Here is a 14848-nt window from a genome sequence, read left to right on the forward strand (position 1 = left end):
TTTTTTGGCGTTTAACGGCCATAAAACTAGAATTTCACACAATTCCCAGATTTGCATGTGCTATAGCCCACGCCTTCCGCATAGGCCCAGGCACCCAGACCCGCATCGCCTAAAAATATTTTGGGACTTCCAAAACGACCTAAGGAACCACAGTCACGGCTCCGGCATGAGTGATCCTCATTTTTTGGCATTTTACGGTCGTAAAAATTGGAATTCTGATCGATTTCCCGATTTTCATGTGCAATAGCCCACGCCTTACGTATGAGCCCAGGGCCCCCGGACCAGGATCGCCCAAACAATTTTCGGGACTTCCAAAACGACCTAAGGAATCATGGTCACGGCCCAGCCATGACCGTTCCTCGTTTATTTGAGTTTTACGGCAATAAAATTAGGATTCCACCCGATTCTATGATTTTCGTGTGCTATAGGCCACCGCCTTCTACATGGGCTTAGGTCCCCGGACCCAGATCGCCTCACAATTTTTGGCTATCAAATACGACCTAGGGAACCATAGTCACCGCCCTACTATGACCGTTTCTCGTTTTATAGCATTTTACGGCCATAAAACTGAAATTACGTCTGATTCCCCGATTTTTCTGTGTTATATCTCACGCCTTCCACATGGGACCGGGCCCCCGGACCTGGATCGCCCAAAAATTTACCAGCCCATCAAAAATAACCTAAGGAATAATAGTCACCGCCTCGCCATGACCATTCCTCATTTTTTGGCATTTTACGGCCATTAAACAGGAATTCCACCCGATTCATAAATTTTCGTGTGCTATAGCCCACACCTTCCGCATGGGCACGGGCCTCCGGATTCGGATCGCCTAAAGTTATTTCGGGCCATCAAATACAACCTAAGAAACCATAGTTACCACCCCCGCCATGATCGTTCGTCATTTTTTGATATTTTACGGCCATAAAACTGAAATTCCGACATATTCCTAGATTTTCGTGTGATATAGCCCACGCCTTCCGCATGAGCCCAAGCCCCCAGACCCAGACCGCACAAAAAATATTTGGTCCATCAAATACAACCTAAGGAACTATAGTAACCTCCCCGCCATGACCGTTTCTCGTATTTTGGCGTTTAACGGCCATAAAATTAGAATTTCTTACAATTCCCAGATTTTCGTGTGCTATAGCACACGCCTTCCGCATAGGCCCGGGCACCCGGACCCGGATCGCCTAAGAAAATTTTGGGACTTCCAAAACGACCTAAGGAACCACAGTCACCGTCCCGCCAAGAGTGATCCTTATTTTTTGGCATTTTACGGCCATAAAAATTAGAATTCTGATCGATTCCCCTATTTTCGTGTGCAATAGCTCACGCATTACGCATGAGCCCGGGCCCTCGGACCAGGATCGCCAAAAAAAATTTCGGGACTTCCAAAATGACCTAAGGAATCATGGTCACCGCCCAGCCATGATCATTCCTCGTTTATTTACGTTTTTCGGTCATAAAACTGGGATTCCACCCAATTCTAATATTTTCGTGTGTTATAGGCCACCGCATTCTACATGGGCCCAGGCCCCCAGACCCGGATCGCCTCACAATTTTCGGGCTATCAAATACGACCTAAGGAACCATAGTCATCCCCCTGCTATGACCGTTCCTCGTTTTTTGGCATTTTACGGTCATAAAATTGAAATTCTACCTTATTCCCCGATTTTCGTGTGCTATATCCCACGCCTTCCACATGGGACCGGACCCCCGGACCTGGATCGCCCAAACATTTTCCAGCCCATCAAAAATAACCTAAGGAATCATAGTCTCTGCCCCACCATGACTGTTCCTCATTTTTGGGCGTTTTACGGCCATTAAATTGGAATTCCGCCTGATTCGCAGATTTTCGTGTGCTATAGTCCACGCCTTCCACATGGGCTGGACCTTTGGACCCGGATCTCCTAAAATTATTTTGGGCCATCGAATACGACCTAAGGAACTATAGTTATCACCCCGCCATGACCGTTCCTCGTTTTTTAACGTTTTACGGCCATAAAACTGAAATTCCGCTATATTCCTAAATTTTTATGTGCTATAACCCATACCTTCCGCAATTACCCAGGTCTCCGGACACGGATCGACTAAAAAATTTTCTGGTCGTCAACTATTGCAGACCAATAATCCAAGTTTTCCTACAATACCAGGAATTCCAAGTATTTCAAGGGTTGGATCAATGCCACCAATGCCATCATTTCCAAGTATTCCAACAATTCCAAGAATCACAATGCCACCACTTCCCTCATTCCCTAAAATCCCTACTGCTTCTATTCCATCCATTCCATTTTTCACTCCGCCCCCTCCTAAGAACTAAGTAGTCTTGTCTACTTACTCATTCTTTTTTTTTTTTTTGTTGGTATAAATGTACTTTGTTACAATTACGCGTGTTTCTAGTCATCGATTGTTATATTTTCTTTTCCTGTAACATAAAAGGTAAAATAAAATCATGAAGAACAAACATGTCCAGTTAAACATCACACTTAAAAGAAAAAGTTGAGCAATTAGCAAAACAAGTTTTAGGTACCTTAACTATCAAAGATAAAGGAGCCTAATCGTTACAATCCTAATAATAATATAAAACCCCATATACTGACGCTTGAAAAACAGCAACAACAAAAAAAAACAGTTGAAATTCTGACCAAAATTAGATGCTCAAAATGCCAAAAATCAGCTGTTTCTATGTGAAGAGTGACTTTCATCTCCCTTGCTATCACTTTGAGATTTGCCACGTCCAGCTATAAGATCTGTTGCTGTCTTCCCTATCTCCACTATAGTTTCCCCAATGGCTTGTAATAACCCTCCTTTCTGCTTCTGCTGCTTGCTTTCCTCTCCTCCTAATTCCTCCCATTTTGTTTCTTGATTTTCCTCACTAATAAGTCCACCTCCACTTTCTCTCTGCGCATATTCAAGTCAAACAATACAATGATAGTCATAACATGGTTAAAGTTTAACTGAAATCAACGCCACCATTAGTAAGTAAAAACATAGAAAAACTCAATTACCAAGTTTACCTTGTAATCATATGATCTCTTAGCTTCCAATTCCTTTTCAGCTTCAGCTTTCCTCCTAACTGCATACTCTGCTGCACTTTCTTCAGTTAAAACAACATAATCCTTTGCATTAGCCAGCTTGTTCTCGACATACTCCACAGCACTCATTCCAGTGCCAGCAACTACATCCTTTGCGGCGACCGCCTTCTCTCCAGTATACCCTGCAACATTAGAAGCAACACCAACCACAGCTTTAGTTGCCTCTGCTGCTTTCTCAGCAGTATAATGTGCAGCTCCCCAACCAGGCACTACAGCTTTTTCCTTCACAGTTTCAGCTACTTCCCCTGCATATCCTACTTCTCCTTTCCCTTTTTCAAAGGTAACATCTTTAGCATCAACAGCTTTCTGTCCAACATAGCTTGCTGCTTGCCCTGCATATCCTACTGCTCCTCTGCCTGTTTCTACCGTGACATCTTTTGTATCAACTGCTTTCTGTCCAACATAACTTGCTGCTTGCCCTGCATATCCTACTGCTCCTTTGCCTGTTTCTAAGGTGACATCTTTTGCTTCTGTAGCTTTCTTCCCAATATAGCTTGCTGCGTTCTTGCTCAGTCCTGCTGCATTGTCCCTGGCCTCCTCTGCGTTTTTTTGGGTGTAATCTGTAGACTGCTGTGCTGATTGAGCATTTTGTCCAGCACTCGAAAGGGTGTCTGTAGTTGTGGAGTAAGCTTTCCGACCTTTGTCAAGGACCCTGTCTTTAGCATAATCTTTAGCCTCTCCAGCATTTTGTAGTGTATAATCTTTTGCTTGTTGTGCTGATTGAGCTGCATTTGTTCCTGCGCTTGAAAGGGTGTCTCTAGTTGTAGAGTAAGCTTGATGACCCTTGTCGCGGACTGTATCTTTAGTCTCCCCTGCCTTTTGCAGTGTATAATCTTTTGCCTGCTGTGCTGATTGAACTGCATTTTGTCCTGCGCTTGAAAGGGTATCTTTAGTTGTATTGTAAGCTTGTTGACCCTTCTCAAGAGCTGTGTCTTTAGCCACTCCTGCCTTTTGCAAGGTATAGTCTTTAGCTTGTTGTGCATATTGAGCTGCAGTTTGTCCTGTGCTTGAAAGGGTATCATAAGCTTGTTGACCCTTCTCAAGTGTTGTGTCCTTAGCATAATCTTTAGTCTCCCCTGCTTTTTGGAAGGTATAATCTTTAGCTTGTTGTGTAGATTGAGCTACATTTTGTCCTGCAGTTGAAAGGTTATCTTTAGTTGCAGCATAAGTTTGCTGGCCTTTTTGAAGTGCTGTGTCTTTAGCAGCGCCAGTATTCTTAGCAACATATTGATATCCACTTTGAACTCCATGTGTAACATTGTCTTTGCCTTGTGCACCTTTTGGTGTTGCATAAGCACCTGCAACAAAGACAAGAGTACTGTTATGGGTAGATTCAATTAGACTCATAATATTCAGCAACATAGGTATATATGTGAAAGATCCTGAAAAAATAATACTCCTACTGCCCCATCCCAATTTTTGTGACATTCGTCCCATGTAACACTCTACAATGACACATGACACTCTTTTATATTTAATAAAAATTTAACTTCAATGTGCCAAATGTACCTTTCTACATATAATAACAATGTAACTTTAATATACTCAAGTTACCCTATAAGATGATTTAAGATACGCAATATCTATGCTTATTTCAGACCACAAATTTCAACAACAATAAAAAACAAATCTTAAACTTCGTCCTCAGTCAAACATCATAAATTGGGACGTCAATTGAGACCGAGGGAGTACTATACTAATTAGTTTTGAACTCACACTTTCAAAGAAGTTAGAATCTTGAATCTACTGTTAAATTTAAATCTTGAATTCACTTTCTGACCTGGGGAACCAAGTCCATAACTTGCCGATTCTTTGACATTATGCAATGCCGATCCGCCCAACTCCTTTGCCTTGTCATAGCGCTCTTCAGCAACCTTTAAGCCTTCTGAAGAGTTCTCCATTTGGCTTTTGTGCTTTGAATCTAGAGAACCCTTCTGTTTCTGGCTATTTACTTCAAACTTGACACCTCCTGGTCTCTCTTCAAATCCATGTTGTTGCCTCTGTTGATTACCAAAAGAATGCTTCTCTCTTTGGACTTGGCCTTTGTGTTCAGCATTTGTGACATGAATAATGCCACCACCTGCAAGATGAAAATCAGTTCCAACTTGCACTTTCACAGCACCCCTTTTGGGGTCTATGGTTTTCTCTAAGTGAATGTTATGTTGTTCATCAGTTATGTTCTCTCTTCTTGCTTGTTGTGAAGCCATTGGTTAAACAAAAGTAACAAATTGAATCAACTGGTTTTTGTTTGTGTTTGACTTGAAAGATGTGTTAAATTGAGACTGAGGAGAGAGTGACACAGAGGAGGGACTATAAAAAGAGAAAGACAAAGGCTCTAGGCTAATGACAAGTGGTGCAATAGTGGTGAGTGTTGAGCTCTATGTCATGCAATATTGCAACGTGGTAGGATGTTGGGAATTATGTCAGCAATTACCTTGTAAACGTGTCACTCTGTGAATTTGCCTATGTTTAACTTTTATCTTCTTTGTATTTTTAGGTTGGTCCAATGGGAGCTTTATTCATCAACATGATGTTGTGATGTAAAATATTCAGGCGATCCAATGTTATGTTTTCAAATTTAGGGTGGAGTATCAACTACTTATTGAGGGCAGGAGTTAAAATTACAATTTTAAGGATACGTTTTAGAAAGATAACTTTTAAGTGTTAAATATTAATAATTGAATTTTAAATTTAATATGTAAATATATTTGAGAAAGTTCTTAATACAAATATATGTTTGAAAAAAAACTACGGAAATCAATCGAACCTGTATCTAGACTGCTATCCGGCCCTCTACTTACCATCTTATAAACAAACATATAGCATTGAAAAATTTATTCATGCCTGATGCCTTTGGATGCAAAAATTTATCTTTAAAGTTTGGATTGCTTTGAAAGATATACACTTAGTCGCAATTTATGTAGTAGTTCGAATTTCGAGAGTTAAACGAGATTTTTTATTGTATATTTTTTATATATATTTTAAATTATTAATTATTGTGACTTATAGTCATTTTTATGTAATTTACAAATATGTAAATTTTATTTCAAAAATTTAATGATTCTATGTTCGAATTCATGGTCAATATTAACTTACTTGACTGTAGATAATCATATAAATTGGGACTGAGAGAGTATTAGGTAAGCAAGATTTTATCTTTTTCTTTTACCTCTCTATTTTGAATTTTCCCTTAACCAGTGAATGATGACTTCAATATGCATAAAGGTTGACATACAAATTGCTACAATAGGGTCACTCTCAGAATCCAAGAGATTTTGCTCACTTCAAACCAAAAAGCTATTGGACTAGTTTAGGCAAACAAGAAAAGCAATGTGAAAATGATGAAAAACAACTTTATAATCTTTTCCTTTAAATAAGAATTGTAATTGATATTACAGCATTAGGTACAACAATATTCCCTCACCTCGACTAAGGCATCATGCCTTAAAATCCTATGCCCACTTTACAATTCAAACATCAACCTTCTTATTTTGTGACAAATAGAATTAATCAAGTTCCTAATACTCAACATAAATAACACATCTCCTAAAATGGAAAAATGTATCATGGTAGCTAGAGAATAATGGTTATGCACAACAAGAAATGAGACTTTTTGTGACGATTTTGCCGTCACGACATTTTACAAATAATTTTTCAGAACAGTCATGTCGCTGAAACTTATTCAAACGACAAGAGATGTATAAAGAAGAAGATTCCAAGTATCAGGCAATCCAGGTAGACACCAATGACTACAATCTGATCCATGCATTTCACTATAAAATCCTGGATGTGCATCTTTTCTATATTGTGAGAGAGTTGTAATGTCCAATAAATAAGCTTTTGACTTTTTAATTCTGCTCATTACTTTGTTGACCACAATGGCTTCTTGAGGTGTCCCTGCTGGATACTTTGTACCAAAGAATGGTTGTGTTTCTTCTTTGCATGATTTTGATGGTTCGTTCCAATGCTTGCCCCTGAAATTTTGATCACATAAGCATCTTGTAAATATTTTACGTAACAGTATATGAATTGAGAAAACAGAATGACATTCTCTTCTATGGTTAAAGTAGAGTAAAACAATCTTTCTTCTTTCACATGCACTATTGGATAGCTCACTGGGCAGCCGCTTTCTAAGTCAGAAATGGAAACTAACTTACTGAACGATTTAGTCCCAATTGGATAGCAAAGATGATGAGGTTGTTGGGCTAAGTCACCCCAAAAACACTTTTTAAAAGGTGTGATAATAATGTTTGTTTTAGGTCAAACTTCATCTTTTTTTCAAAAAAGTCCGTACAATGCTAACAATTAAGAGTATATGTACATCTTATATATAAATTTTCTTCTTATCAACTTCAAATTTGGAATTTGTTTGCATATGCATCAGAGGTCACAAGGCAATATGAAGTCACTGAGATTTAAACTCGTGTACTATGACTAGAACTATGATCTTTTAACTACTAGACTATCTCGTTAGTGACATGTTGCTAAGAGTGAAAAGTTTAAGCTAACCTTGGCAATAAAAGTACTTTTACACTATTTGTGTGATTTAATCGGTTACATCAAGTTATAAGGCTTAACGTGTATGTAACATTACCTGTTATTGTTGAAATTAACTTAACCTAACACTGTAGTTTAAGTTATCAATGTACAGAACATAATTTCTAGGAATGAACAAGGAGGGAATTAATTGCTTACTGATAGTGAACGGGGGAAATTCCCTGGAAAAAGACACTAGTTTTAGTTGGGTCAATATTTTTGTTGACCCATCCAGCCCATGTAGTCATTCCTTTGTAGAAAGCAACCATACGGTTCATATCTTTGACAACTTTATTCCCTTCTTGTATGTAATCCCACCTGCAAACATATACTCAAATATTCAATACGTATAACTATTAAGTTGCGAATTTAGTAATCAAAACCGACTATGAGTTTAGTGGCAAGTTCAGATAGTTTACGGCTGGGAATTGCCGGTATGAGTCCACCAATGCCAAGAGTTGAATATTAATACATCCATTCCTTTCCAAGCATTGCCATCAGTAATGGAATCCAACTTCAGAACTGTTCCAATGTTTTCTTTCACCATGTCCACCAAATAAGGAGTACGATACATTAGCAATCTAACTCCATAATCCTGTGTTATATTCATGGCAAGAAGAAGTTTAGCTTCTCATCATATTTATGCACCCCTGTTTTACATGCATATAAAATTTTGGACTAAGATTTAGTTATTGCAACTTTTTGAAAATAACAACTCTTAAAATGTAGTGAACTGAGTTTTGGGATTGTTGTTAAGAGTTTAACATTTGTACTCTGTAGTGTAAAATTCTTTAGCATTATCAGGTTACCTAAAGAATAAACATAGATAATTGTTCATAAATAGTGAAAAAATAATGCAGTTTTTTGGGGTATGACTATCTGGTATCCAATACCCCAGTGGTCCTAATCCAAATTTATGTGGTGAAGCATAGGCAGACTTATGTTATCAAGAGAGGGGTCTCCGACACCCAAAAATTCGGCAAAAGTTTCATGAATAGATGTATATATTTTTTAAAAATACTGATATATTAGTAGTGAGTTAGTGGCACCCTGTGTACAAACAGATTTTGGTTATATCCCAAACTTTTAAATCCTAAGTCCAGACGAATGGCCTATAAAAGTAGGAAGCACTCCTTATCGGAAGTTTGTCCATTGACAAACATAAGATCTTTAGTCAAGGAGGAGGGATAGACAAAGTCTAATGCCCTTTTTCCCATTTGGTGGCTAACAGATAACTGTCATTGTTATTGCTAACGACTTGCTTGACTTGACAATCAAGTTGCTTCAAATTTGGTCATTAATGGCTGCTCTTCCTTTTTCCGGCTGCTAAATTCTAGATATGTTTTATAACCATTACTGTAACAGAATATGTGGGGTATATGTGGATACTATAAAAACTAAGGGGAGCAAAATCAACCCAAAAAAATATGACCTGCCAATCCACTCAAGTTTGGGTAGATTAATAATTTGTCCATTTATTAGCTCAACTTATTGTAACTCATTCAAATTTAGTTCAAACCGTTCATTTAACATCCAAATAAAAATCAACAAAAAAGGAAGATGGTGGAAATTAATATTGCTACATAAAAGCTTCAAGTGTCATAAATACTTAGCAACAAACTTACGTTAAGGCAACTGATATTCAACAAACTTATGTAGGAAACAATTAAAATAAATGAGTAGCCGCCCTATCTCTCGATTATGCCCAACAGCAAATAAAGTGAAACTTCAACATAAGGTGGCCCCAGTTCTTAAAAAAATATGAATTGTAACCTACCACAACCTCAAATTCTTGAAAGCATACAACTGGAAATAATTCATTTCTATTAGCTCCCCTCCCCCCCCCCCCCCCCCACCCCTCCCCCAAACCCAAATCCACTCTTCTTAATTTATTAAATTAAAATTTGTTCACGAACCAAACGACCCCTCAAACTTACATTATATGTATGCCCACAACCTGACAGACACACACACACACACAAATATATATATATATATATATATATATATATATATATATATATATATATATATATATATATATATATATATATATATATATATAAATAATTGAACAAAGTCTGTTCTACTTGTTGTAAGCACCATAGATTTTATTATAATTGAATAAAGTCTTATGACGGAAAAAATTCAAGGACAAGACATGCATGCCCTCAATAATATTTTTGCCAAATATAACCAAGTAGTTGAAGTGGAAATACCAAGAATTGAACTAGAAAGACAAGAAATAGAATCAGTAGTATGTGCAGAATAATATTCAATTCACTCACCAAAAATGCAATTTCAGAAATTCCATTTTTCCTTATGACTGCAGTTTTGGCATTTGGCACTGATGAGTGAATCATGCAAGCCAATGACTCCCACATATTCAAACTGAGAGAATCACCCACAAACATGATATTCTTCCCTCTGTATTTCTCCAAGAAAACCAACCCATTGAACCTGCAACCATTTTCCATTTTTAAGAATTATTCGGAATAGTCGATCACCTTATCCTTTAAACTAAAAGGCAAAGGGCCAAATATACCCTTCTACTTTCGCAATCTAAGAATACCCCTCGTTATACTATTGGATTATTTATACTCTGCAGTCATACTTTGGGTTCAAATATACCCCTCATTTAAATGGAGAGACACGTGTCATCGTCATGTTGGTCAATTCTAAATATCTCCTAATTAATTAAAAAGACACATTACCCATATCCGAAAAATATATTTATTTTTTTTGTAAAAACTGAAAAAAACTAAATTTTGTTTTTTACAAAAAACTGAAAAAACAAAAATATTTGTTTTTTCAGTTTTTACAAAAAAGAACTGCTTTAGAAAAACTGAAAAATATTTTCTAAAACAATATTTTTATAAAAACTGGAAAAAAACTGAAAATCAATTTTCTAAAGCAATTAAAAACTGGAAAAAACTGAAATATTTTTAACTAAAAACTGGAAAAAAAAATTGTTTTTTCAGTTTTTACAAAAACATTGCTTTAGGAAATTGTTTTTTAGTTTTTTTTCAGTTTTTACAAAAATATTATTTTAGAAAATATTTATCAGCTTTTTTTAAAGCAGTTTTTTTGTAAAAACTGGAAAAAGATTATTTTCGTTTTTTTCAGTTTTTAGTAAAAAAATTAGTTTTTTCCAGTTTTTACAAAAAAATTATTTTAGAAAATTAATTTTCAGCTTTGTTTTCAGTTTTTACAAAAATATTATTTTAGAAAATATTTTTCAGTTTTTTCTAAAGCAGTTTTTTGTAAAAACTGGAAAAAAAAATATTTTTATTTTTTTCTGTTTTTAGTAAAAATAATTTCAGTTTTTTCCAGTTTTTACAAAAAAAAAAAATTATTTTTCGGGTATGGGTAATGGGTCTTTTTAATTAATTATGAGATATTTAGAATTGACCAACAGGACTATGACACGTGTCCCTCCGTTTAAATGAGGAGTATATTTGAACTCAAAGTATGACTGCAGGGGTATAGATAACCCAATAGTATAACGAAGGGTATTCTTAGATCATTTTCGAAAATAGAGGGGTATATTTGTCCCTTTGCCGTAAACTAAAAATAGTTGGTGGATTTATTACATATGTATAGTTTATGTATAATATATGTAAACTGTGTATAATTAATGTATAATCTATGTATACCGGCTAGAAAAAGTAAACATTGAATCTAGTCGATTATTTGTGTAACAATACCCAACATTTTAATAAAAAAGTTTCAAGTCATATGTACTTAGGATGTAAAACTTATTTAGAGAAAAACGCCATTTATTAGTAATTATATGTAAATTTCTATATCCGCTACCACCTGATTGAACTCAGTAATAGTATAAAAGATCTTTACTCTACAAGTGCATTTAACTTAAATCCTTTTGAATAATGAGTTAAAGTTCTATGCAACTATGGTGTAAGACAACTACAAGAAAATCCTGGGTTAAACATTAGTACTTGATAACTTGATAAGAATGGTAACCAACCTGCTATAATACGTTAAACTACACTGATATTATAAAAATTCTTTACAATGTGAATATATATACCTTAAATTCATGAGTGGAGATAGAAGCTCAGAGACATGTTCGATCGGACTTAGTAATTTTTATTCAAATAAGGTATTTGTGTTAAGAAATTCATTAAATATGTACACATGTTAATTTTAGAATCCAGTTATTAGCCGTTTGAAATCGTCGTTTTAAAATTAAGAACTTATAAAATTAAAAGAGCTATGAAAGGAAAAAAGAAAGTGGTTCTCTACCTTGGCAGGTTACAGGAGAAAGGTTGCCATCTATATTTGAGGTAGGATTTATCAGGTCTGTTATATTTCTGGCAGTTGAATTCGTTGTCAATGAAAGGACAGCTTGAAAAATCATAGAGAGGATAGGAAGAATCAAAAACCCATTTGCCTTTGAAAATATTGCAACCACTGCTTATTTTCTTGGCATCAGTGGAGTTTGTGGCATTCAGATAATAATGCTCCTCTTGCTTTGCATTTGTTTCTAATGAAAACAGCAAAAACAGAGAGAGTAACAAAAATCCCATCTTGAGTTTCAATCAAGAAACTCAATTAAAAGGATGCAATGTGTATATAATGTGTAAACAGAGAAGAGTTTGACGTGGGAAGAATAGGGAGACAATGTGCTATATATGTAGTCAGAAGAGAATAAAGAGAACTTTTTAAGAATTTGATTTTCTAGAAGATATGGAGACAACATGGAGTTATTTTATTTGAAATTTGGAACTATACATGATTATTTTTTTAGTTTACCAACGGAGGAAACTAAGTACTTCTTTTAAAGAGAACGTCTCTTTCCGCCGGATATATTTGTTTTCGGAGGCAGAGTCAGATACAAGATTTGAAGTTTATGGGTTTTGTAACGATTTCAAATTAATATATAGTAACTGAATTCACAGTCAAATATTTATAGATATTCAATAAAAAATTTAATATCCGCCACTGTTTAACTACTGAGTTCTCGCGTACCCGCATATAACTTCTAGATCCGCCATTGTTTAACGGGTAGTTGATCCCAAAACTTTTTATACTCCGTCCGTTTCAATTTAGATGAGTTAGTTTGACTCGGCACGAAATTTAAGAAAAAGAATAAGACTTTTAAAACTTGTAGTCCTAAAAGCTTAAGGGGTAAAAGCTTTGTGGATCTATGACATTTATGTGGTTATAAAAGTTTCTCATTAAGGATAAAATGGGTAAAATGAAGAGTTTAAAGTTAAATTATTTCCAAATTTAAAAATGTGTCATTTATTTTTGAACAGACTAAAAAGAAAAGTATCTCTTCTAATTTGAAACGGAGGGAATAGAATGTTTCTCGGAAAAAGAGAAAGAAATATCTCTTTGTTTCAATTTATAGTCTTTATTTTTCTTTTTAGTTTGTTTAAAAAAACCAAATTATATTAATTAGTACTATTAACTTTTTAACTCAAACTTTATGCATCGTACATGTAAGATCACACAATTCATAAACATTATGATATATTACATATTGTTAATTTAAGATTACTAGATTCAAAAATCTTCCCTATTAAGTGAAACTAATTATGACACATAATATGAGAGAGTATACAAATTTGTACTATTTCGTTTTTTATGAAATTAGACATCATCTTAGCCATTTTAATTTCATTTTACATTGTACAAGATCTAATCTAACCAAAAGTTTTCTCTTCCATTGTCACTTCCCCTACTTTTCTCGGGTCGATCTATTCTCTCTTTTGGGAAAAATTTATTATCACTAGTTGATATTACCTAAAATGTTTGCTTTAATACTACTCCATAATGTAATCTTCGAAGAAGAGATCCCTATGCTATGAATTAAAGACTGAATCGAACACGATATTACTCTCCCATAAACTATATTAAGATGATAAAAACTAAAGCGCCCCGTATCACAGCAAATTAATAAGTATGTGACATTTATTTTCACATACAGTGAAGTAGAATGATTTAGTGTAAACACTAAATGTGAGTAAGTATTTTTCTCTATTATTATTTAGCTACGGTGAATTAAATAATAGTTTTGGGTCATTCTAATTTTAATTTATCACTTAATTATAATAATATATTCATTGTTACAATATTAATATAGTCGAAAGTAAATAGTTTTCATTATGAATGGGCTCACTTGCTTACCTACGAAGACAACAATCAACATTGAACCTTTCGATCTTTCAACTAATCTTTACTCTTACCGATAGTTATAAAGTTAAAATTTTCATTAAGGGGTGTCAAAATATAAAAAAATAAACTCACGAAGAAATTAAGTAGAGTAATATATAGAATAGATATTTTAGCTGGCTACACAATATAATTTCGAATGAAGGATATCAACTGACACCCCTTACATATATGTGGCTCCGCTACTGCCTATCGACGTATGTGGTTACGTCAAGATAACACATTTTGCTCTAATTTGTGCTCGTTTGGCAATTAGTTTGGCATAATTGTTAAGTTTGTCCTGATTTTTTTATCAATTTAAATTTTTATCTATTACTTGAAGAAAGGGTAAAATATTCACCGGATGGACAAAAAGTTCATGTGGCACGACGTGTGTCACAATCCATGGATTATCGGCATTGAAGGGAGTTGAAACTATCAAAATACCAAGATTATAAGGGTATTAAAGACCACTTAAAATTTAATGAGAACTAAACAAAAGTTGTCTAAAGAGGGTCCCAAACTATTGTGTCTTTTTTCAGCGGTCAACCTGTTTGAGGATTTCTCAAAGCCCGATTAATTCTAAGTCAATAAAAGGCAAAGACAAAAACAAAATAGGGACCAAATGCAAAAGGATAATGTCCTGCATTAAGTTCAACAACATGTGCAGCTGGTTACTAATCTTGCCTTAATCCATGTGTCTTATTATTTGATGGTACAATCCTTCAATTGTTCCTAAATTCTGTCTATTCTTAAATTTTATCTTAAAATACTGAAGGAGTGGAACTATGAAGGTAAACAAGGGGCTCTAGGTGCTCTGAAATGTTAAGAAGATGGTGCTCATTTTATTATTTACAGATATATATTCTACAAAAAGAATTACATAAAGCTAATGTTCATGTTAAACTACATTAGTGTTTCATAATTAGTGACAAAAGTGAGCTGAGAGTCTAGATTACTCATATCTAAATTTATATGGCAATGTTTAATTAGGCGCTAAATTTAAGAAAGAAATGATAATTTTTAAAACTTTTGG

General features: G+C 34.9%; 2 protein-coding genes across 3 annotated transcripts; both read right to left on the reverse strand.

Annotated features, from left to right (window-relative positions):
• Positions 1-2484: 2484 nt before the first annotated feature.
• On the reverse strand, positions 2485-5382 carry LOC104088805 (embryonic protein DC-8-like). 2 transcript variants are annotated; one of them, XM_070181936.1, is made up of 3 exons: positions 4877-5382; positions 3019-4394; positions 2485-2902 (listed from the first exon to the last, which is right to left on the reverse strand). In XM_070181936.1, the coding sequence occupies exons 1-3, from the start codon at positions 5301-5303 to the stop codon at positions 2675-2677; spliced, it is 2031 nt and encodes a 676-aa protein (XP_070038037.1). In that variant the 5' UTR covers positions 5304-5382; the 3' UTR covers positions 2485-2674. The 2 variants fall into 2 exon arrangements, with proteins under 2 accessions (XP_070038037.1, XP_033510034.2); XM_033654143.2 differs by having other exon boundaries at positions 3019-4373; positions 4877-5381.
• A 1053-nt stretch (positions 5383-6435) lies between these two features.
• LOC104088804 (protein trichome birefringence-like 39) lies at positions 6436-12434 on the reverse strand. Its single transcript, XM_009593541.4, has 5 exons — positions 11899-12434; positions 9921-10092; positions 8052-8227; positions 7792-7950; positions 6436-7070 (listed from the first exon to the last, which is right to left on the reverse strand). Exons 1-5 carry the CDS (start codon positions 12180-12182, stop codon positions 6779-6781), a joined length of 1083 nt encoding a protein of 360 aa, XP_009591836.1. The 5' UTR covers positions 12183-12434; the 3' UTR covers positions 6436-6778.
• Positions 12435-14848: the final 2414 nt, after the last annotated feature.

This window comes from Nicotiana tomentosiformis, chromosome 8 (assembly GCF_000390325.3).
Source record: "Nicotiana tomentosiformis chromosome 8, ASM39032v3, whole genome shotgun sequence".
In the NCBI taxonomy this organism is placed as follows: Eukaryota; Viridiplantae; Streptophyta; class Magnoliopsida; order Solanales; family Solanaceae; genus Nicotiana; species Nicotiana tomentosiformis.

What these genes read in the sequence shown, in the direction of transcription:
- LOC104088805 (XM_070181936.1), bottom strand. Translation starts at nt 5,303, where the DNA reads ATGGCTTCACAACAAGCAAGAAGAGAGAACATAACTGATGAACAACAT. An exon ending in TTATGGACTTGGTTCCCCAG is followed by an intron (nt 4,395 to 4,876) that starts GTCAGAAAGTGA and finishes TCTTTGTTGCAG; the next exon opens with GTGCTTATGCAACACCAAAA. An exon ending in AGAGATCATATGATTACAAG is followed by an intron (nt 2,903 to 3,018) that starts GTAAACTTGGTA and finishes GAATATGCGCAG; the next exon opens with AGAGAAAGTGGAGGTGGACT.
- LOC104088804 (XM_009593541.4), bottom strand. Translation starts at nt 12,182, where the DNA reads ATGGGATTTTTGTTACTCTCTCTGTTTTTGCTGTTTTCATTAGAAACA. An exon ending in TTCTCCTGTAACCTGCCAAG is followed by an intron (nt 10,093 to 11,898) that starts GTAGAGAACCAC and finishes AAATGGTTGCAG; the next exon opens with GTTCAATGGGTTGGTTTTCT. An exon ending in CATACCGGCAATTCCCAGCC is followed by an intron (nt 7,951 to 8,051) that starts GTAAACTATCTG and finishes ATATGTTTGCAG; the next exon opens with GTGGGATTACATACAAGAAG.